At 30.4% G+C, this 26,124-nt stretch overlaps 1 protein-coding gene across 1 annotated transcript in view; it reads right to left on the bottom strand.

Annotated features, from left to right (window-relative positions):
* Nucleotides 1–15,519, bottom strand: part of LOC124354882 (very low-density lipoprotein receptor-like) — a 33,231-nt gene extending 17,712 nt beyond the window's left edge. The window contains exons 1-6 of the mRNA XM_046805646.1: nt 15,312–15,519; nt 9,635–9,757; nt 7,912–8,034; nt 6,727–6,849; nt 2,935–3,060; nt 445–567 (exon numbers count right to left, since the gene is read on the bottom strand). Of these exons, the coding sequence (XP_046661602.1) occupies nt 445–567; nt 2,935–3,060; nt 6,727–6,849; nt 7,912–8,034; nt 9,635–9,757; nt 15,312–15,504 (811 nt within the window). The 5' untranslated portion in view covers nt 15,505–15,519. The remainder of the gene's footprint in view (nt 1–444; nt 568–2,934; nt 3,061–6,726; nt 6,850–7,911; nt 8,035–9,634; nt 9,758–15,311) is intronic.
* Nucleotides 15,520–26,124: the final 10,605 nt, after the last annotated feature.

Genomic DNA, 26,124 nt, shown 5'->3' with positions numbered 1-26,124 from the left:
CACAGTACAACTGAATCTATTCTGAGAGATCACGTGAGCGACTGCGAGTGTCGGCGACGGCGCGTAGTGGGAGCAGTGGTCAATGCCATGGCTGACAAACCGGTTAGGAGCGGTTTTCGCTGGAGTGGGGAAATGTATATCAGCGTCATTCGCCGCTCACTCTCGTACTATCGCTCCGTCACTCGCCCAGTAATGATGTCTCTATAAGCTTGTCACAGTTCACATTATGGACTTACAAACTACGCTGATCGTATTTACTCGCATACCTAAAATATCTGTTTAGTGTTATATTTTAACACTTTAAAAAAATCAAAATTATAGAATAACTTTTAATAGAAAGTTTTTTTTTATTTTATACCACCTCGCTGCGGACCCCCTTAACGAGCTTTGCGGACCCCTAGGGGTCCGCGGACCACCTTTTGGGAACCGCTGATATATACTGACGGCAGTTAATTGGATCCTCGTCACTTCCGTCTCGACAATCGTCCTCGCCGTCGCACTGCCAGTGTAGTGGGATACAGACGTTATTTTTACACTTGAACTCCGTAGTCGAACATGTCCCGAGCACTAAAACATAAATAAAGCTAGTTATTATACTGCGAAAATAAAACCGGTTATCTGTATTTTATAATTACACACGGGTTCTCATATTTAAATCCTGAATATATATATTCTTGTATTTCATTGTTATTAATATTAAACTTCATTATTAAATATATATATATATATATATATATATATATATATTATTTATATTTTATATATATGTGTATATATATATATATATATATATATATATATATTTAATATATTTATTTATATACCTACATATAGGCTTGCACTTTTGTAATAATTTTATTTTTATAGATAAATATAAATAATAATGATTCAATACAAATTACATTTTACGTTAGCAAAAGGTTAGCGATTAAAAATTAATATCTACAATATAAAATATGCACTATTCAACTAGAACGGCCCTTCCCTTCCTGTTACTATCTACAACTGTGTAAGGCACGTTCAAATTGTTATTGGTTGTAGTTTATAAAGTAGGTACTACTGAAATTGCTATTACACTAAGTTAAGAGGGTAAAAAACAATAGAAGATTTCTAATTTTGTGTAGTATAATTTACTCATACATTTATTGCGTAAGTTCAGTTTATAAGTAATCAAGTATTTGAAGTAAACCTTAATTACCTTATATATATATATATATATATATATATATATATATGTGTGTGTGTGTGTGTGTGTGTGTGTGTGTGTGTGTGTGTGTGTGTGTGTATATATATATATATATATATATATATTAATCTTCAATAAGAAATCTTCAAATGTATTAACAGTTTAAATATTTCGGCTTAAGGCGTCTTCAGGAAATTAAAAACATATAAATAGGGCTATAAGAACATAATAAAAATAAAACAGCAACACGGAAAATGAAAATTAAGAATGATATATATATATTAAAATATACATATATATATATATATATATACATACATAGAAAACATTCCATATATGGTGTTCTAATTACAGATTTTAATTATGGAATGTATCGATTAGTTATATTAACTGTAGAGCAATTTGCTTTTAAAACGAAAAAATGTTTTTCTTCTGAGAAACATTTAAATAAACTGAAATTTCAATATCTTTCAATTATAACCAACGATTATAAATAAATATTTAATATATGCAATGAATAATATATAAAATGTAGCCAACGCCTTGTGACTCACGTAAAGTACCATATATAATTTCACTTTAACCATTATTAGTCTTCTTTAAAAACCTACTATGAGAACAACTGATTTATCGTATGCCTCGTTAAGTACGCTTCATTGCATGAAGTTGGTTGTTTTCCTTGAAAGTAAATTTATTCCCCATCAGTGACTCTCCAGGCGAGCTTCTAGTAATCAAAAAGGCCCTGATATGTCGATGACAATTTGTATTTATTCCCATTACAGTGCCATCTCGTGCTTTGGTCGGAAATGCTTATTTTTATTAAATCGCTCAAAGTATTTTTACCTAACACTGAAGTAAATTCACAAAATTATTTCACAGCTTTTAGTTTGTTTTGTATGAAATCATTTTATAGATAATAAATTACATTACACATAATTTAATGCATAGCAATTTAACTACTTATTGAATACTAATTTTTAAATTAAAACTAAACCTCTTTCTGTTCATTACAAGGATGGAATTGAGGAGAAATTATATTGAATAGCTTATTTGAACTCACATTTGAAATTTAGTAAATAACATAATTTTTAATATAAGGTTGTTTCGAATTTAAAGAATGATTTATTTAAAATAACAACTCTGTAAAAATACAGTGTGGTCCACAAATAGAGAACCTTATGTAGGAACCTCTAACTTTTAAATGCAAACACAAATCATGTTGTACAAATTTTAAATACATTTGCATCGTAAACGTTTTAGCGAAAACAATATTTTAGCATATCTATTATTTTGAAAATGGCGGTTTAAAGTCTATAGAAAATTGTTCTTACTTCTGCAGGTAAAAGGACAAACAATGTTTTAAAATCAGTCTACACTGCATTAATAAATATCTCTTCAACTATGCGTTCGAGGCTAGCTACATTCTTAGCATACATTAAACGACGCCCGAAATGCACGCCGTTATTTTCAAGGCATAGATCCATCCTCTTGTGTATTCCACGAATAGTTCAAACCAATTTCTTTGTTCAATTTAGAGAACAATTTGTTTAAACTAAGTCTTTGCAGTTATCCGTTTGTGATCGTTAGACATTAGACATGGGTAATGTGAAACACGCTGTATAACATGGGACAAAATTCCATAAATAGATAGTCTCTTAATGCAAAGAATAACAGTAAATGGCCTATTTCCTTATACAATTCATTAAATATATTTAAGTGTTAGTCTAAGTTATATAGGCTATACTGACGGCAGTTATTAGGATCCTCGTCGCTGCCGTCTCCACAATCGTCCTGGTTGTCGCACTTCCTGTGCAGAGGGATACAGCGGTTGTTTTTACATTTGAACTCCGTAGTACTATTACATGTTCGGGATTCTGGAACATAGTCAAAACAGTAATCTATATTTTACAATTAAAAACGGGATATATATATATATATATATAAGGAACTAAACCTGCCTGAATAATAACAATAATATGTCTTTTTGTTTATACTTTCTCAACGTTGTGAAATCTTTCTGGCAATAAGACATATCATTCAAAATATTAACTAAAAACTTTTAAATTAAAAAAATAAATCAATCTATTTTAGATTAAAGGTAGCAATAGAGTTGTTTTCCCATATCCACTCGAACCAACAATTAATTATGTTATAAGTTTATCTATCCTTTTTATTCAAATGTCTGTAGATTTTTTTCACCTTGTTATAAATATTTCTCCATTTAAATAGAAAGATTTTCATATTAGCGAAAATGAAATTATTCATCTTAAATTCTGAAAATTCTAGATTAGTTTTAAATATAGAATGTACAATTCATTTTGGAGAAATTTCGAATCATTTTATTGATTTGAGAGGATTTTGATATTTGTGTAATGAACTTTGTTGAAAATACCGATATTAGCATTTTAAATCAAAATAAAAATTATTGTAAGCCTTATGAAATTAAAAATGCACTTTACTTCTTGACAAAAATTAAAGATGCGTTCAAAAATTAATTGAAAGTGTTTATAGATCAGATAAAACTTTAAAATGTAATGAAAAATACTTTGAATGAAAACTGTATTTAATAAAACTTCCAGTTGTAATTAATTTTTAATTACGTTCAATGATTCAGTAGGGTTTGAAAGAGAAATTTTAAAATAAAACTAAATACATTTAGGGAATAAGAGAGTTAGATCTCTCGATGTTAAAGAAGTACATTGTAATCTTGTTGAACCGAGTTTAAGAAAACACTCTTAACATTCTCATAAAGAATATAAAAATGTATATACTTTATTTTATAATTTGTATAGATAAAAAAGTTGTGAAAATCCTAATGAATCCGATGACTTCCCAATAAGAAGAAATATGACTAAAAATAAAATAACAGTTCAAGATTCAGAAAGAAATTTATTAAAAGATAAGAGTAGGACAACTATTTATTTTAGATTAAAGAAACATCCTGAAAGGAGATTAAAAGAGTTATAAAAAAAGTATTTTGGATTTTATTTGAAATTTTAGAGAGAATTGAAGATCCTAATTCAATAAATCTGTATAATCAAATAAAGGAATTTTTAATATTGGAAGCATCTGAAAATAATTTTAAAATTAATTTAAATGCTGTTGAACTAAAAAAGCTATTAATAAAATCGTAGACGACTAAATTCCAAAATATAAATAAATTTTGGACAAACTATTTTGTTGTGATCATTTGTTTTCGTTTGTAAATCGTTATTTGCCTTATTTTAAAAGAAAACTAGTGGAATAAAACATTTCATTTACTTTATTTAATATTTTTATGTTTATTTAATATATTAATATTTAAAGTTCCTAGATATTTCCTCATTAATACAATATATTAACAAATATGAAGTGACAGGATTTGTGTTATTAATTATTTTATTAATTAAAAACTATTACTTAGACCAATTATTTTCATCTTTTTCGAAAATGTTTGGTTTTTATTAACAATTCTTACATTATTATTAATTTAAATTTAATAAGTCTCTTTCTGAATTTCTGTTGGAGTATACTTCAAAACGGGTTCTAATTTTTTCCTCCATATTTATACCTATTGGCGTCTTTTTGATTGTGCTGTGAAGTATTATATAATATTTTAAAAATATTTTAAGGATATTGATCCATTTCACATTTCTTTTAATTTGAGTTGTGTTATATATTTCTACAGTTCTATATCTTCTTCATTTTCAGTTCAATAACGTTTTATCTCTTTCTGAATTTTCTGTTGGAGTATACTTCAAAACGGTTTCTAATTTTTTCCTCCATCTGTATACCTATTGGCTTCTTTTTGATTGTGCTGTGAAGTATTATATAATATTTTTTAAAATATTTTAAGGATATTGATCCATTTCACATTTCTTTTCATTTTAGTTATGTTATATATTTCTACAGTTCTATATTCTTCTTTATTTTCAGTTCAATAACGTTTTATGTTGTATATTCTTAAAATTTAAATTATTTCTTAATTTTTAAAACTCTAATCCTTTATCTGTATGTAAAATATTTTGAGGTTTATGATAATTTTTATTGAATTTTTTTCTATATCTTCAAACGCATTTTAAACTTTTTCAGTGTTTTCTCTTCATTGATCTTAACCAAACATATTTTGAAAAGGTATTCATAATATTTAACATATATTTAAATTCTTCAATTTGATATGAATAATTCGACATTATTATTAAATATGCAGCCTATAAGTCATCAAATCCTAAAGGTATAATATTTCTTATTTTAAATTTTTTTTTGTTAGTGGTGCACAAATTTCTTTACCTTGAACCTTAATTCATTCTTTATTCTTCAATTATTTTTTATAATTACCAGATTTTTATTATAATGTTTTTATAAATTAAATTTTATTCGTTTTACGTTTTTTCAGTGTAACCTAATTTTGATTCCTAATTTTCAGTATTCTTTATACATTTATGACAGTGAATGATTTATCTTCTAATATATTTTATGTCTGTTTATTCTCCTGACAAACGCTAAAAAACAGAATTATCAACATATTTTTGATAGATGTGAGAGCTAACCAACACTTTGTGACTTAGGTAAAGTACCCAATTCAATTTAAATTAAATCTTAAAACTTAAAATTGTAATAGCTGGTCTTCCTAGTAGCCGTCCTCAAAAAGTAACGAGGAGAACAACTGGTTTATCGCAGGTCTTGTTAAGTACGCACGAAGGAGGCTATTGGCTAACCTTGAAAGTAGATTAATTCCTCATCAGCGACTCTCCAGACAAGATTTGTGTAATAGCCAAGGGCCTGATATAGCGATGCTAATTTGTAGTTATTACCATTACAGCATCATCTCGAGCTTCGGCTAAAAATACTATTTTGTATTTAATTAAAGTACCTTTCGGCCGATTAATGGGCTATATAGGGTCTCAACTCTATTTTCATATTTCTAGATTGGAAGCACGGAAACGTGATCACCTGTTGGTTACAAATATTACAACTAAAGTTTAACTGAATTATATCTTTAGTATTTTAGCAATGTAGTAAAGTACGAATAGTTATGATACCCCAATTATTATTGTTATCAATTATTATTACAATTGTAATTACATTTTAATAAAGAAAGAATCCCTACAGAACTACTTCAAAAAGATTAAATATAACACATGGATATTATAACAAAATTCTCTAAAAATAGGTTTAAAACACTCTGTGTTATTGTGTGATCAAAATACTTTTATCATATTACTTTTTCTTCGGTAATGTAAGTGATATTTTAGAAAATATACTTTTATTCTAAACATTTATAACAACGACAGAATTAAAACTAATAAACTAACCTAAAAAACTAAACCATAATAACTGTTCTCCATTTCCCAGGATCATGAGTCTTGTAGGTACAAAATAAAGTTTACAATTTCACATACAGGGTATATTAACAGAAAAAAAGGAAGAATTCATTTTTACCAGGTACTAAAGTAAATTCACAAGATTATTGGAAGGGTCCTAGCTTTTTATATGAAATAATTTTACTGATACATCTCAACAACTCTATTCAAGTGTCCGTCTAAGTTATGTATACTAACGGCAATTATGTGGATCTTCGTCGCTGCCATCTCGACAATCGAACTTGTTATCGCACTGCCAATGTAGTGGGATACAGCGGTTGTCGTTGCATGTGAACTCCGTACTCGAACATGTACGGGGCTCTGCAAAATAAGATAAAACAGTCATTACACCTCTAAAATAAATCAGTACTCACCATTTTATAATTTCACATATAATGACTCATATTTGAAACCTTTAAAGGTGAATTTATCAATTTTTAGAAATTTTTAGCTAGGCATTCTGAAAAAAATCTAACTTTTTTCTTTTATATTATCTGAAAATTTCACCTGAAACTGTATCTTACATCAGACAACCACGCTTTTAAGATATTTGGCTTTTAAATCGGTCACTTACATCTAAAATCAAGTTACACTACTATTTAAATAATTTATCCCTCTTTATATTAGTTCAAAGAAACAAAAATGACTTTTATTCCGTGTAGGTTTAACTTCTTATCCTTTTGAATTTCAGAGGGCTAAAGTGCTCCCAACAAAAGCATCACGTTCTGTGGAAAGATGCTTCTGAGGTACCACTGTATGTATATGAGAAAATTACATTGTGCAATGTATACATTCTGCTGTCATTGGTGTCAAATACTTGACGATCTCAGAGTTCCTGATTTGAAATTCAATAAGAGTATGGTACAAGATAATTGCAGTAGGAGCATAAAAAGTACTTGTTTATACACAATGTTGAACCACACGTCATGTTGTACATAATTTACATTTACATTTTGGTGAAGAGAATGTTTTAATATCTTTATTAGTTTCAAATGGTAGTCTTAAGTGTATAGAAAACCGTAACATTTTCAGTAACTAAAAGTACAATCAATAAAATTTAAAAAGCTGTATTCCCTACTTTAATAAATATAAATTCAAGTATGCACGTCGAAGTGTATGCCATTGTTTTACAGACATAGATGAATCTTGTTGTGTAGTCCACGAACACTTCCTAACACTTCCTAACACTTCTGTGTACGATTTAGTGAGGAATCCATCCAAACCGTCTGTGCAGTTAGGCGTTTGACCATTAGGCATTTCAGACGAGTTGTCTGAAATACACTGTATAACATGAGTCATCTCTTAGTTCAAAGATTAACATTAAAGTGGTCTATTTTATTATTCAATTTAACAGCTGTATTCAAGTCTAAGTTATATACTAACGGCAATTATTTAGATCTTCGTCACTGCCATCCCGACAATCGAACTTGTTGTCGCACAGCCGGTTTAGCGGGATACAGCGGCTATCTTTGCATTTAAACTCTGTAGTCGTACATGTACGGAGATCTGCAAAATAAGTAAAAACAGTTATCATACCGTTATAATAAAACCAATACTCTGTATTTTACATTTTCATACGGAAACTCATATTTAAAACCCTTAAAAGTAAGTTTCGCAATTTATACAAATTTTTATTAAATTTGTACAATACCCAATTGGGAATGATGAAATCATTAAAATCTTAGTTTGTCTTTTTTATTACCTGAGCATTATATCTACAACAGTATCTTACAGCAGATAACAAGATATTTGGCTTTTAAACCAATCAATGCTATTTAAAATCAAGTAGCACTATTCTTTAAAATCATGCCTACCTCTTGTGGTCGTTGGTTTGAAAAACAGTACAGGGTTCAATGATATATTATTATTTTGATTGCTTATTACATGATTTTATCAACATGAATTGAGGGAGAACCTCACGAAATTGAAATAATAAAAAATCATATATACAAAACATTCGTGCGAAATGTACGGAGATAAAAATTAATCATGATGGAAGAATAGGCTATATAGAATATATAAGTGGCGATGATGTAATACAAACGTACATTCAGTAACCTATACTTAAGCTGCTTTACTCAAAACGCACAAATAAAATTCACATCATAAGATAATAACGCCATAAAAAAATTAAATCTCGAGTTTTTATGAGAATTTGTTTCAATGATTTACACTTCGACATGGAAGATAAAAAGTGTAAGGAACTTTCTACTCTATTATCCGATCTTCATTACTCAAATAAAATGCTAAAAACTCTTAATACATTGTTTTGTTAGTTCAAGTAAACAAAAATTACTTTTATTCAGTGTTGGCTCAGCTTCTTAGCCTTTTGACTTTCAGAGAGCTTAAGTCCTTCCTACAAAAGGATCACGTTCTGTGGAAACATGCTGCTGAGATACCACTGAATGTACATGAGAGAAACACAATGGCCTGTAAAAAGTATCCATACTGCTAGTCATTGGTGTTAAATACTTGACGATCTCAGAATTCCTGATTTGAAATTCACTGATAACATGGTACAAGATAATTATAATATGATGAATTTGTCATTTGTATTTTGAAACACATGTCATGTTTTACTTTGTTTAAAAAGTATTTATATCCTAAACAGTGAAGCAGTGTAAACAAATATTAATAATATCTCTATAGTTTCAAAATGGTGGTCTAAAGTGTATAGAAAACCGTGCTTTATTCGGCAACTATGATGCCAAACTAAAAACTAGAATATTTACAAAGCTGTATTCCCTAATTTGATAAATATCACTTCAACTATGCACTCGAACCTGGGTATATTCTTAGTGTATATAAAATGACGCTTGAAGTGCACGCCGTTGTTTTCCAGGCATAGATGAATCTTGTTGTGTAGTAAACGAACACTTCCTAACACTTCTGTTTACGATTTAGTAAAGAATCCTTTCACACTAAGTCTCTGCAGTTAGGTGTTTGACCGATAGGCAATTGAGATAGGTGGTCTAATAGACCCTGTATAACATGGGGCTAGTTTTCATAACTGGATTGTCGCTTAGTATAAAGAATAACACGTAGATTGAGCCTGTTTCCATATACAATTCAACAACTCTATTAAGTTATACTCGTATATACTAACGGCAGTTATGTGGATCCTCGTCGCTGCCATCGCGACAATCGAACTTGTTGTCGCACAGCCGGTTTAGCGGGATACAGCGGCTGTCTTTGCATGTAAACTCCGTAGTCGTACATGGACGGGGCTCTGTAACATAAGCAAAACAGTTATTACACTGTAAACATAAAACCAGTACACTGTATTTTATAATTCTGTACCGACTATCATATTTAACCCTTAAAATTAAAATTTACAATTTATACAAATTTTTACAAGGATAATTAATTTTAATAAATGTTCATCCAGTGCATTTGCATACAGAATAACAAGAGCAAAGTCATATTACTTTAATTTGTCATCTGGCTTCAACTATGCAAGAGTTGAGGTTTTTAACAACTAAATTTAAGTATTTTATTCAAACCTTTGTGAACTTTATACTTAGCGACATGCGACATTCAAATCGCGTTCAAGTTGCCGTTCAGACTTTTTTGGACTTCTTAAAAAACGGTTTTGAATGTCTTTGGCGGTTTGACCTCTTGTTTATAGCCTACCTGTCCTCACTATGTGTAATAACCTTGTCTGATTCTTTAAAGGTGTAATACCATCAATAAAAGATGCGTCTGGGAGACGGGTTTTCATGAAAAACTCACTCGATAATACTCATCCTGCACTGAAATCACAGTATAAACTTTGCTCGCTACAAAATATACTGAACTTTTCTTTATAAAGTTGTCATTATGGCTGTTTGGCTATACGAACGTTAGCCACACATGATAACAATGGGTAACTCAGCTCATTAAAACAAAACTTTATAAATACCCATTTTAATGTATATTTGTTTCATATATCTGCGATCATAATAATAGAGTAGTTATAATTAATCAAATGTTTGATATAGCGTTGTGGACATACGATCCTGTAAAAACGCATATTTAATGAATTATTACAAAAACGTCCAACGATAGCTATTATGTGATCTATCATTTCGTACTCTCTGATATCTGACATTTAACCTTAAAACCTATCTTATCAATTAATGCTGCGTCAATATGAAAAAGCTTTACAAGGAAAATTGAAGACTTTCTTAAAGGCCTTCAAAACTTCATTGTTACAAGTGAAACTTGATAGGTTAAAAATACTTTGTACTTTTCATCGCTTACGTAAGCAAGCTAATAATACATTAGTACTTCGAAATAACCACGTAATTATACATCTTAGTATACATGTATTCAGAATAGATTGGTTAGGGGTATAAAAGATTGGTCGTTATCATACTGTTAGGATAAAGAAATACTCGTGTATATTACATTTCATTTGATATTTCCATTAATACATACGTACAGTTTTTGCCATTGCAAAGTTCATCCTAATCATGTTAGTTAGTACATTTTATTGGCAAAATGCATGTGATGCAACATAATCATAACCAATTAAGATAGCATATCTCAATTAAGCTATACAATTTTCCGCTCTACAAAAGCTACAAAGTTGAAATATCATGATCGTATCAAGTGCAAAGTTCAACACTATGCAATTCCAAGAAGTCGTTTATCGTGGCTGTTACGAAAAACAAAAACAACACTCTCAAAGAATCCCAATGACGCCGATAAGGCCATCTTTGCCGAGCTCAAATACAATGCGAGTATTATGGAATATAAAGATCTGTTGATATTTATGAAATTTCATAAAACTTTACCAGTTAATACCATTATCAAAACTGGTTCCTGCACGTGTGTCTGTTTACAACTCGTTCCACTTTTCAGCCTCTCTCATCTGTTTTAAAAGTTATCTCAATAGTTTAACTTTAAAGCTCTTTGTTTATTATGGTTTATTTTATTTCTAGGCATTCTTTAATATCTTAATTGTCATAGTTTATGGTAAACCGATCTATTCCATATTAATAAGAAAAAAATATTAAAAAGTTATTTCATTGAGAAAACTTTCCAGATATTTTAGATGTTCGCATACACTCTTCGCTATGCCATAAAACTAATTATTAAACTTCCAATGTGAAGAGGTGAAAGTTATAAGTAATGATTTTCTAAACATTAATAATATTTCTTTGAGTTTTTCGTCTCCAAGGTATTTGAGGTACAACAAATAATTGGCTACACCATCCAAGTAGTTGTTTCTGGTAAACTAAACTATTGCAGTTTGTGTTTAAATAACTTCACGCTAGAACTAGATAGAAAGATGTTCTTTTTTCTGGATCATATTTGTTGAAGTTATACAGAAATTGTCAGTAAGTGCTACCATGAGTAAAATCGCAAAAGACTGATTTTGTATAGCCTATAACATCCACCCGAAATCGGTACAGCCCTCAGACTGAAACCTTTTCAGACATTTCAGAAATATATGCGACCAAAATGTTTACGAACTTTAAACACTGTTTTTATGTTTCCTTACAGTTTTACCAACTAATTACTTTCTGTTCAAATAAATGTTGTACGTTAGTCGTCTGGAATTTAGGTACAAAATTACGTGCAAGAAAATAGTTACTTAATTTGACTAAAATTAAAATAAAAACAAACATTTTCATATTTGATCTACAGAATACAGTATATTTGTATCATTGAGATAAAACATAACTTACATTAAAATTTGTTTCTGCAGGGAATTTATTAAGAATCAGACTTTTAATGTTGAAAATTAAAATATTTGTGGTGGTACCTATCCTCTAGGCATTTACTTTGCCTTTGCATAAACAACGCACTTGTTAAATCCTTTGCTGAACAAACTCTTTGTTTCATTGTAACCTGAGTATAGTTGAAATTAATTTGCTTCTTGAAGTTAACTATTGTAGTGCTGTAGTGTGTTCAAAAGGGTTCATGAGATAAGATGGTAAGATTAAATAACGTTAGTTAGTAGTTGAAATAAACTTTAAGAGTTTTAAGTAGCACGTAGTATTACCTATACACATGTTTTTTCTAATATTATTTATGACATTAGTGAATCTATTATATGATAAAATATAATATTATGTTACAATTACAGATAATCCACTACGGTTTTTAATTTGTAGACGTAATTTTTGAATGTATTAAATCTTGTACATACATAATTTTCAGGCCCTATGTTTTACAGTACCGATTTTGATAACCCCCAATCAGATATTTTCCATAAGTTTGTAAAAGTTTTGTAACATTATTTACGTAATACAGTGATAGAATATATACATCACTTAAACTACATGGTTTTTGGTAAAAATAAAACAAAATAATCAACAAAATGTTCATAAAATCGTCTTTGTCTTGACCTAAGCCATCTTGGCATGGCATAAATGTAAATTTTTTCTTTGCATGCAGTAATTTATTTCAAACGTTATTTAGTAGTCACGTTTTCCAATAACTGTAGCTCTTCATATTTCTTTATGTGTATGCCTTTTTTGCAGTTGTTATTTATTTATTTATTATTGTTGTATTTGGCGTTTGTTATTTATGTATATATCTTTTTTTGCACTCGTTATTGTTAAGTATGGTAGTTTGTATTTGTAAAATGTTTGATTTTTGGGGGTTTGTTGGTATTTATAGATATTTATCACTTGATATCCATTTTTAGTTATTTTGCATTGTTACTTTTTTTTAATATTTTATTAACATTGATACTCATTTATAAATTTCTTTTTCTTTTTTATTTTTTTTGTTATCCATTTGTAGTTTTATGCACTGTTACTTATTTACGGATAGTTTAATTTTGCATCGTGATTTACTTCTAGATCGCTTATGTGCTAATTTATTATTTATAATTTCCGTTATATTCATTATAACTTATATATTGTTTATTATGTCTGGTAATATAAAGTCCAGTTGCATGTTTGACTTGTCCCTGTTATGTTTAAGCACTGTAGTAATTTAAGTGGGGTATTACTGACGACCAGACGTTTGATTGTGGCGCAAACTCTCAGACAATGGAGCACATTGTAAACGACTGCCCTTTGCGATTGTTTTCTGCTGGTCTGGCTGGTCTGAGTGGTTTAGAGGATGGGTCTCTAAACTGGCTCAGTAATTAGGATTTAGCTTTGTGACGGGAGATCTTAATATTATTTTTAATTTATGACTCAAGAACTTTGTTCTTACATACTTTTTAATAATTGTAATTTTTAATTTATTTATTTATTTATGGATAGCTGCCTTTGTCCCCCATACGATATATATATATATATATATATATATATATATACTGTAGTAATTTGCTACCTTACAGTATGTTTATAGTTAGAAAGTGGTCTTTGACCGTTAGAAGGAAATAAAATAAAATAAGCAATAATGTGCTATACCTTTGTTCAGGATATACGAGACATTCTGTAGCTCTCGAAACGTAGCGATAAGGAAAAATTGGTAAACAGCGCAATACAGTTAAAAATAATTTCACAAAAGAATAGCAATTACAAAATTCCAAAACTATTTTCCAAATACGGTAAAAGAATTCTCGAAATAATCAAAAGATAAATGTACTAAAACAAAACAAAAGCTGGCAGCCTGTGATAGATATATTGATCAGTGATAAGATAAGCTCCAGCCAGTCATAGAACAGTTCGTAGTTTCTATATATAACATTATGTTGGCTCAATATTAAATATGTCACTTTTATCAGAGCCAAAATATTTCAAGATGTTAATTAAGTGAACTGTGTTCCTTCAATGCTTGCAGCAAAAATAATATTTATACTTGCATTAATTAATATTATTGTTTTTAGGTTTGTAGATGGCTGCAATTAGGGGTTTAGAAAAAGAACGTGCATTAAATAGAATGTTCCAACATTATTTATTAATTAAAAAGTGTTGAGTTATGCCTACCATATTATATTATATTAAATAATTACAATTGTAGGTTTTATATTCCACTGCAATTATTTACGTTGTGGCCCGATATATATATATATATATATATATATATATATATATATATATATATATATATATATATATATATATATATAAAGCGTTTAAAACAATTCAACTTTTTCCATTAAATTACTCATAGCCACTTGTGTTTGTATTAAGAGGTTTCAGGATTTTGGGATTACAAACGATAAAAAAATAATTTAAATGTCAGAAGGCCTTAACCTTAAACCTTTGGCCAAATTAACTTCCAGAGTTATTCCTGCATATCGATTCCATCATAAGGAGCACAGCCGCAAAACTTAACGTTTTTCGGCTTGAGCCAAACGGATATTTGTGTTTTCTTTGTATGCATCTTTATTACTTATCTGTGTGTGATTATATAAATGTGGTGAATATATACTTTTTTAAATTATTAGTAAAATAAATATTATAAAAATCTATTTTCACGAAAAGTATTAATTTCTTAGAGTGTTAAATTATATTCACTAATTATATGGTACCCTTTTTAACTATATTTTGAGTTACACACTTGTAATATATTGATGTATGTATTAGTAATTGTCTTATAATAATTTTAAATACCAACAGTAATCGTTAACCTGTTACTTAGGCTTCGAAACGTTTTGAAATTATATTTTACAGGTTATCTGAAATAATAGTTTTTTGTTGAATTGTTTAAAGTTTCTCTACTGATACGTTAATGTACTTCACGGTAACTTTAAAGTTTATAAAAGGCCACTGCCTATTTGATTATATGGCCACATAGTAGAAGGTTGAATATATTTCATATACATTATTAAATTTATAGCTTAACAATACAAAACTAATGTATATTTGTAGATATTGTAAAAATTATACCTAGTGGCCGATTCACAATTCCTGAACTGAGGACAACAAAGGACAACACAAGCACGATTACAACTCTGGTATCCATGGCAACGAGATCCATCCCGCTCGAGGTGCCACGAAGAAACTGGCCTCTGCAGTCAACAACATGCAGTCCCGTGCCCCTCCACCGTGACCAACCACAGTGACTGGTGTTGTCCCTCATACTATAAGGGAATAACATCGTATTCGTCATAAACATTTTCTTAATCTTTAGCGTAATTCAATTTCTTGCACTTTATAAAGATGATGATCTCATTTCAATCGACATGGATTAAAATATATATATATATATATATATATATATATATATATATATATATATATATATATATATATATATATATATATATATATATATATATGGTGTTATTTATGAGCTTATATTTGAGGTATTAGTCGCTATTTCAAAATTTTTGCTTTTATACGGGGAAGCGTGGGGATGAGCACCCCCATTTTGAACATATTTTTTTGCTCCCCCAACTAGTACTGTTTACGCCCGATTACAGAATTTTGATACTTGGGCTATAAGTCTTTTAATACGAGTTTGAAGATTTCAATGGGCACCCTGTATATATATATATATATATATATATATTTCAATGATTTTATATATATATATATATATATATATTTCAATGATTTTATATATATATATATATATATACAGGGTGCCCATTGAAATCTTCAAACTCGTATTAAAAGACTACATATTATATATGTATAATATGTAATATGAATTATATTTGAAATTCAAATATAAACATTAATTTTGAAATATTTTTCTTGCAAAAGATTGTTGATGTCAATAAATGAGAGTCTGCTTTTTGTAATACATTTTGATTTTGAAAGATATTTACGATATTTTGAAAGCGATGGCTATACAGGAGTATGCTTGTAATGTGAGTTAATGCAGAATATATCATGCAGCATATGAACGGTACGTAGAAACATAAATAAATAGTTATATGTGATTACTGTATTATTATAATGAAAATTCGACTAAAACCCTTTTAAAAGTGTTTTTATTGCCATACACGTGTTTCTGTATTCGACCATCATCAATTACTGTATATATTTGAAAAGGTTTCATGTAGCACAGTATTACAGTCATAATTGTATAACTGTTTCGTAGACATCAATAACATGAAAATAGTTTTTTACCAATATTTTAAGTTTATTATAATTACGATTACAAATTGTACTTCATAACTTATGCCTAACCTAAAGTAAGTTTAGGTTTAAAAATTTCGTACAAAATGTGTTATTATACTAATAATGTAACACTTTGTTCTATATCAATACGAATAGTGTATAAATGCAAGCTGAAAAAATGTTAAAAAATTTTGTTTTATCAGCATTAACATTAGCAATATTTAGTTTCATGAGGATCAATCTCTTAATAATTTTATTGTAAGTCAAGAGTTATAAGATTTTCTCAAATACTCAAATCCTTATCATTTTAGAATAAAGCAACGCCATCGGAAAGGAAATATATTTCCTTGCCAATTAATATATAGCAAGTTAATAATAAAAATTAATGTTGTTGAAAACACTGATACCTGATGGACACCAGCTTTAATATATTGGTGAGAACTAAAAGAATGCATTATTTTTATTTATTGTTTTCTGCTAGTCAGAAAGCTTTTTAACCAGCCCAAACTAAGCTACGAATTTATATTACTTCTAATTTGCCTGTAAGAATTTCATGATTACCTAAATCAAAGGGTTTTTAAATCAACAAAGATGCCTACGGTTTTATTGTTTAAGTTAAAATTCTTATAAATTTGTTTGGTCGCTGAAATCAAAGTCCATAGAAGATTTTCCCTTTGTGATACTATATTGCTTGTCACTAAAAAGGCTACATTTATCTAAGTACGTTAACACTCTTTTCAGCATAAGTTTTCAAAAATCTTAGAAAAAGTGTATAACAGAATACTAGGTCTTATATTGTCAAACTTAATTGTATGTTCTTTTTATGAATGGAGTGATAGTAGATTTTTAATTTTGACGGAAAAATTCCCTTACTAAAACTTAAATTTATTATGTATACTAAACATAGAGCTATTTATCCAATAATACTTTTTAGTAAACTAAACACTAAAGTAATTAAATTCAGTAGTTTTTTAATTTTTTGTACTTGTTACAGTTTGTATGAGTTCAGGTACGTAATGGGAAAAATATAGAACGAGTGTGGGTAAACCACGGGCGGCTGTAGGACAGTCCCGGTAGTTTGAGAACTCTGCATACTAATAAGATAGCCTTAGGTTATTTCAGCCACCGCAAAAGGGTCAGCCACTATCTCTCCGTTATCCAACTCGACCTTTTGTACGCTCATATTGTTTACAGTACCAATTACCTCGTTTGTTACTTTCAGTGTAATTGAAGAATCACCATTACAGTTCTCAATCCTTTCTAAAATATTCATATTTTGTACCATCTATTTCTGGTTTTAGGTCTTTACAAAAATTGTTACTAGAACATAAAACATTATTATCATACGGGCTCATTATAGATACTTATAATTTTATTTGTTTGATTTTATAAAAGTTTAAAGCTATCCCACTAGCTACTACTTTACTTGAGTTAAAAAAATGAATATAATCAATAAGCTTACTATTACACTTCACATTATTTAGTGTATTTCTTTAGTTATAATATAATAATGAGTTTATATTTTATGATTAATTACACTCCTACTAGTATAACTTGACATTTGTGGGTTAAACCAGGATTACAATTATCTGTTACCCACAATTATCTGTGCGTAAAGGCTGATGGCGTTGGTTTTTAAATACAAGAATTTATAACCAATAATGGAAAATCTGCATGTTACGTTGAGAGAGAGCTACAAATAAAATTAATACAATTGCATCCGGAGATGGAAGGACGTGTGATAATTGACGTAGAAAGGTTGCACTTGAGAATAGATACCAACTTACCGATGTTGATCTTGATTCCTGGCTTGCGTCATCCAAAGGGGGGGGGTGATTTCCAGCTCCTCCAGGGCTTACAGGGCTGCAGTGGGATCCAAAAAAGAGCGGGTCCCTTATTTTCACTGCGAATCGTCACTGGCATCGATCGGGGTAGGAACAAAGTTGTTAGAAAGGAACCATTACAAGAGCAAAGGGGTAAGCGACTGCAGTCGGATCAGGTCACCTCCGACGGGAGCTACGATACACACACTAACGAGAACTAGAAACCCAAGACGGCACTACTTTGCCGCGAGAGACTATCGCGATGAGCTCCAATAAGACTACAACAAGAACAAAGTACGAGACTGACCACGACGGGACTACATCTCCAGAACCGCTTCAACGGTTCAACTGAATGTTCGGACGTTAAAGGGACGCTCCTGGACTGTGAAAAAACAGACTGACGGGACCACGCGATGTCTCCACTAATGAGAGGCGGCCGTTAAAACGGACGATGGGTCCAATTGTCACAGGATAAGCTCACCATTATAGATTTTCCCCTGAACAATTTCAAAGATAGCAAGGAGTCTTATGCTGAATATTAACAAATAAAACCTACTCTACTCAAATATTATACACCGACACACGTGAACTCACGCAGCAGCTCAACAAAACAAACCAAACATACTTAAGACATACTTAAAACAACATTAAAACAAGGGGGCCGTATAGCAGCTTAATTGAGAAGTGCGAACACCTTTTGGTCCACCGAAGGGCTGGTCAGGGTTCAGCCTGGAGTAGGCACGGCACTGGAGGTGTGAGCTCCATTGTAGAGGGGTGGCCGGCTGCCGTGGCGTGGCCCTCTGGTACAGCTAACCTGGTGTGCGTTCCTCTGCTGTCGCTATATGGTTCAACATATCAGTTTTGAGGCGGGAGGGAATAGTTTGTAACCAAGAAAGGGTTACGGTAAAGTCACACCACAAAGACATAGAGTTAACGGTAAAATGTTTACCTAGTTGTTCAGTGCAATAGCTAACCAGCTGGGCTAAGAGTTGCGTGGCACACAATTCCAGTCTTGGTAGTGTAACACGCTTAAGAGAGGCAACACGAGTTTTTTTTATAAAATATGCCTCACGCGCACTTCACGTTTACTCTTTGTCTACCCCAAGCATACAGCGGCCGCGTAACCACTTTCTGACGCATCAGAGAACCCGTGTATTTAATAATTTATTTAAATCTTTCAACTGTATAGGACATAACCAAGACAGTATATGAACTGCTAAGCGTCTGTCCTTTTTGACAAGTTGAGTAATTCACTCCATAAAACCTCCTAGCTAATAATTTACTCCTAGATTTAAAACTACTTTGCTTACGTGTTCAGAGAATATTATGTTTAAATCTGTGAGAACAGCAAACTCATGCACAATTTATCTTCTCCTGACCCTATTGCACTTAATCATAAAAAATATTAAAGAATTAGTTTTGTAAAAGACCATTTTGTATAATAATAAGGCAGAAACATGTATGATTCAGTTTAAAGGATGTAAACGTGTCATTATTTCCTTAGGGCTACTTTAACCTCAGATGTCACCTTCCTAATAGGGTAAATATATTACCATAATTCTTTGACTGAATTTTTTACGAATTCTTCAGTAACTGAATGACAATTTATCTACTTAAAGCAACCATATCTATGTATAATGAACTTTTTTAAATAACCAAATTTATATATAACATAAGAGCATTACTAAGATTTACTATATACTTGTAGTTAAGATTATTCTCTCAAATATATTTTTATGTAGTTTTATAAAACACACCTTAACAATTGTAGTTCCTCCTTAGTAGTTATTAATGAGATCTTGTGTATTTTCTGGCTTCGAAATTAAGCATTGAATATCCTGGGGCAAAGAGATTTTTCCAAATATTATATCGAGGGAAGTTGAGTGAAAAGTTTTAATTGCATGGCTTTAATATTTGACCACTTCTGAGAAAATGCAAACAATAACCTAGACTATACACTCTATGACAATAGTCTACAGTTATTTTTGTAACATACTCAATGAAACCGAGGAATGTTTTTAAAATATTAAAGGTTAGAAATGGTACTTGGAATATTTTTAGTTCCATGTGAATTTTTTCAAAGAAACTGAAACATTTATTTACATTTAAATCTTACAAAATATTAACTAAACTACTTGATTGGTAGTATAATGAGCATAACAATGGCAAAGTAGCACTTTAAGTTTTAATCCAGATTGCGCCAGAGACAATTAAAGATATCTAATGCACTGGAAATACTTTGTTTAAATTATTTTAAATTAAATTTTATTTTTTTTAATAACATCAAAAAGCTGTTATAAAACTCACCCAATGTTTACGCAAAAGGTCCTGAAAACTGGTTGGCTTTCTTTGTAATATGATACGACATGTTTTACAGTGACTTGAGTAAAACAGAGGAAAAACATTAACATGCCTCAACGAGGCATTCTGTCCCAGACTTCAATAGTCCAAAAAACAACAATACTTACATAACTCAAATCCTATAAAAAACACTTTTTTGAAACGTTGCTTTAACTTGATTGAACTAATGATTTTTACCTTATACACGTAGTAAATATTACATGAAAATATCTTAAATTGGAAGTGGATTACAAACTCTGGAAATACAAAGTTTTTTAACGGAATAGGTTTCTAAGACCTACGTAAATATTGTCTTAATTGGAACAACAAGGCAAATTCTGGTTTGGCGTCAGAATATGGTTTGCAACCAGAATCCTCTGATACGCGCAAAATCTGATATAACGGTCAGTCCCCTAATCTCTGATCGTGTTATTTGCTTTTTGAAAAAAGAAATTGCAGAACATCAGATAAAGATACGGCCATCCTTAGGCGAATAACCCTAATGGTTGCGATCACTTTCGAAGTCACTACTAAATGTGAGAAATATAAAACTAACATTGCTACTCAAATGTGATGGGGAACATGCATTCATTATATATTTCTTGGAAACTTCGACTGCATACACTGCTTTCATGTGTTACAGATGTACAGATTAGACAGATATGTAGACTAATTAATTATATAACGTTGAGATCCATGCCGAACATATGTGGCCACTCTGTAAACTCTATATCAAATACCTTCTATAATCATTAGGCCGAGGATATTGTCTCTTGTAAGAAACAAAAGGAAAAAACTTACAGTGTGAGTTTATTCCAATGCAAAAAGTCTTGATACAAAATGTTTTTGGCTGTAAAACTTAAATGTTTTTTGCTTATTCCCTGAAGAATACAAATTTTTACGTTGAAGTTAAGCTATACGCTTTACATACTAATACCACCCGTTTATAACGAACCAAAAGTTTGCTGGACCTCTTTGTGGGTTTTGAGCCTTTACCGAGCTACCTTCAGAAACATATAATTCACAAAGATTCTTGGTTAAATTGGTACATTCACGTAAGAACCTGAAACCTCAAGTACTGCTTTTGGACATGTGCAATCCTCTAGGTGTTCAAATACCACCTGATGAGGTGTTCATCAATTTTGCACCCGATGAAACAATGAAAATACTTCTCCATCTAGATTACACTAAATTGTGTTAATCTAAGTCTCTCTAATGTCGAAACGGTATAAAGAGTTCATTTTCAGCTTCTTCCTTGCCAACTTTTTTATACCTTCAGACGAACATGACTCCAGATTGCAGAAATCAAGTCTGTGACAGCGTCAGATTCCAGACGCTGGACTAAGAGGATGGCGAACTGGATAAACTCAACTATCACATTGAAGCAACCCTTCCCCCCATAGCTACGTTATGTGCAAAAGCTCCCTAGGCAAAAATCTATCAAGTAAATAATTAAATTTGAACTAATTACATCTGAACTAATAACTCACTTAAAACTTAAAACCCACTTATAAAGAGACTTTATACTTAAGGTTTATCTAAAGTTTGATTTTGGAATGAGTATCTTGGAAATTTATCGAAATATGTAGCATATCTAGGGCATACACAGTAGTTTAAAGTATGGGGTAGATGTGGCAATGAAGTAAATAGAGCTCTTAGTTTATTGACGCAAGTATGAAGTGTAAACAAGCCTCTAGATTCTAGTGCAATTCTTTGTTGGTTTACTGTGTTGTTTAATTTCCTATCCGGTAGCTCGTACGGCATACATAAACATACGTACAGAACAGCTGGGCTGTACCTTACAGTTTTACACAAACCCAACACATAATTAATATCTTATGAAGTTATTGCAAAATTGAATACCATTACATGTTCAAGCTCTATGTTGTAATACTTTCGATATTTTAAAAAATTATTTACTTTTACTAAAACAGTTCAAAAACATTGTAATGTGCTCCTTGAGGCTGGGATACCTCCATAAATTTAAAACCCTCTACGGTACATGGAGGTTAGATTAGTTATCAACTTGCATTAGGTATTCTAACGAGACTAAACATTGCAGTGAGAGGGATATTGTTCAGAAATAATTTGGATCCATAACACTTGATGTTGCAAAATCTTGTAAATTACCATAGGTGTTAAGCAACAAGTTTGCGTATGTATACTTTGAAGAAATTATCAGTGCATCTATTATCATTACAATGATAATTGAACTATTGTAGAAGCAATAAGAACAAAAATGCTTATATTAAGTGTTAAACAATAATATGAAAATAAAACATACGAGTATTCTTAAAGTATTAACGGATCAGATATTCAAATTATTTACGAAATGGAAGACTTGAAATTTCGCATGAAGCTTCATTTGTATATTAGTAATATAAATTCGATAATGTTTCATGTCCTAGGTTGGATTTGATGAGCGTTAGCTAATAATTTTACATTGGTTTTATACGTAACAATGATGGCAACTATAAAATAGCAAGGTAAATACATGTGTCAACAAACTAAGTACAACCATATGGTATTTTAACATGTGACAATTTTATTCATTGGTTAAAGAGACAAAATAATGGAGTGAAATTTCAATTATCAAATTCGGTGACGATTCGATTTTGGAGCTCTTATGCGTTGTAATATCCTTCCTAACTCACTAAAACCTTTATTATTTTAACATTGCTATGAAATCTATCATAATGAAAAAATGGGAATGTATCACGTAGATAGATATTTTGAAAATAATTTCATCTATATACTTTAAAATTTTGCATAACGTTTTATTTGTATATAGTTAAGAGTTAGTTCTGTGACAGTGTATGTCCAGCCGTGGAATTGGGGTGACGCAATTTCTGTTTCGTTTGCTGGGGGGAGTTAAAAATTTATTTCATGTATGATTGTCTGTCTGTATGTTGGAGGACATCTCGATAGTGAAATAAACTATAGGTTTTAAATTTTGCATGCAACCTCAGCGAATGCTATTGCGCGATAAGGGGGGTAGTGCTTTCCTACCTTTTAAATGTATAGTATATATGAAAACAACGAAAAATTCAAGATTTAGTGTGTTTTTTTATAAAAATGATCAATGAGTACTATATATTTGTTAGTCTCTACCACAGTAAGTACGACATATTTTTTACAAACAATTAAAAATTGCTATCGATTGCATTTGACTTCCAGATAACTAACTGATCTCTTGTTGAAGTTCCTAGAAACAAAGAAAGAACATTTGTTTATGGGAGTAACATACATCACAAATGACTTATGAAATAATAAACGACTGTTTTCCGAGAAAAACCTTCATTTCAATTTACGTGCAATCCGTTTGTCTCTTGATAGTGACTTTTTCTTCATATATTTGTTTATTCGATTACATTACATTACATTACATATGGTTTGAATTTAGCAATACCTTGTAATGTGCTTTAATCCACTTAAGATGTATTCTTAATTTGTTTTAAACCTAACAACTATTCAGAATGTAATAGCAGCACTAACGGTTTACCGATCGAAAAAACTTATATACATTTAATAATATCTGGTCACAACTCTATTTTGTGATATTTCTAAATATGACGTCAAACCAATAAAGAAATTATATAAATATGTCAATTTTTTAAGTACAATTGAAACTATACCCCATAATCCCAAAATATCAAGCATTAAAATTATTTAAATCTGAATAACGTTACAAACACATTTTTAGTAAAGTATTTTGGACAAAAGTCTTTTGTAGTTTTGATATAAACCCAAAACCATCTACTCGACAGAAATCTCTGGTAAGCTTCGCTAATCGCATGATATTATAAACCAAATATGCCTTGACTTATGTTTTACTTACATTGAAATTGGTTTTTCTATCTTGTAAAACTTGGTAGAGTTGTAAACCCATAAGACGTAAAGAAAGAAAGGAAGAAAATCTCAATAAGCAACATTGATAACATTGTTGAGGTCATTCGATATCAAAATTATCATCCTCAGACACATCACAACATTTTGTTTTTTGGACTTTTGGATTAAGTTATAGTTTTTTAATATTTTACCTTACGTGTTGACTTGTGATGTGAAATGGTTAAAAACGTATTAGTATATTAAATTTAACATAACCTACACTGTGAAATTAGCATTGTTCTTAAAAGAAGCTATATCTACGCTACTACTTACAGTTTTGTACAAGGCAGTTTCAGAATCGGATATAAGGTTCAAAAATTAAAGAAAAATTATCTTTTTATTTAGTATAAACTACAATAATTAATTCTTTTTGCCTTGATACAAGAGTCATTATTTATGGTTAAAATGAAACAAATCAGTAACATGAGTTGGCGTAGTCAACAAGCGACATAACTACGTAATAGAGTTCTTCTAATCAGCTGAGGCCAATATTATCACGTGTTACAATAAGGCCGTCTTGAATAGATCTGCTGTTTCTGCCCAAGACGGAAACTCAATCAGTCCGCGCATGCATACCGGTGCCACTTGAGTCCCACGGGCCAGAGACCAACCAGAGGTTGTAAGTACTTTCAGAGTTCTGCGATATACTCTCGATTCCAGCGCGCACATCTATACAAATATTAACCTCATTATAATTTAATTCAGGAACCGACGGGCACAGTGGGTTATTAACCCGAATTAACCGGAAAGTAAATAGTAACAATGGTTCAATAATTATGTTGGCCACCAAGCAATGTATTATGTATCCTCACATGTCATATAATTTTATTTTAAGAAATTTTGCACATACTGCTCTAATATACACGAGAACCCAAAATATTAGTGTTATCCCTCAACTAATTTGTGATAATTAGATTAAAACTGATGTTATAGCAATCATAATTCCTTCAAGTCCTATTAGCTTCTTAAAACTAATATTCCACAGTTAAAAAAGAGTTTTTACATTAAATTTAAAACAATTTACATTTCTATTCTTCGACTTATGATACCATTAATATAGGTTTTGAAAATTAATTATAGAATTGATTATCAAACGTACAAAGTTTTGTTTTACTACATTTACATTTACAAATGTCAATTAAGTAAAAGAAGACTATATTTTTAGAAGTATCTAAAACCAAGTACATATTTTGTATACCGAGTACAAAATATGATTAATTTTTTTAATACAATTGGTCGCTTTATAGGCCATGTGTTGAGCCATCCGCAAAAATCCGCAATAAAAACTCTATACTCACAAAGCTGTCTCTTTTGTCTAAAATACGAGCCTAAAATTCTTACCAGAAAACGCCGGGAAGAACAACAAAACTTATTTTGTTTTTAAATCTGATAACTAAATTTTGAAAATATATCCCAGTTTCGAGAAGCTATAAAACTCCATGTTTATTTTAATTGTGACTTCATATACCAATAACATAAATATAATTACCCGATTACCGAAAAAACCATTATCCATTGTGGTTTTACGATTTAATTAATCTGCTCTGATAATAGTGGCCTCAACACATGGAGGTCATGCA

The sequence above is a fragment of the Homalodisca vitripennis genome, chromosome 2, assembly GCF_021130785.1.
Source record: "Homalodisca vitripennis isolate AUS2020 chromosome 2, UT_GWSS_2.1, whole genome shotgun sequence".
Classification (NCBI taxonomy): Eukaryota; Metazoa; Arthropoda; class Insecta; order Hemiptera; family Cicadellidae; genus Homalodisca; species Homalodisca vitripennis.
This window is presented reverse-complemented; position numbering and strand designations above follow the sequence as displayed.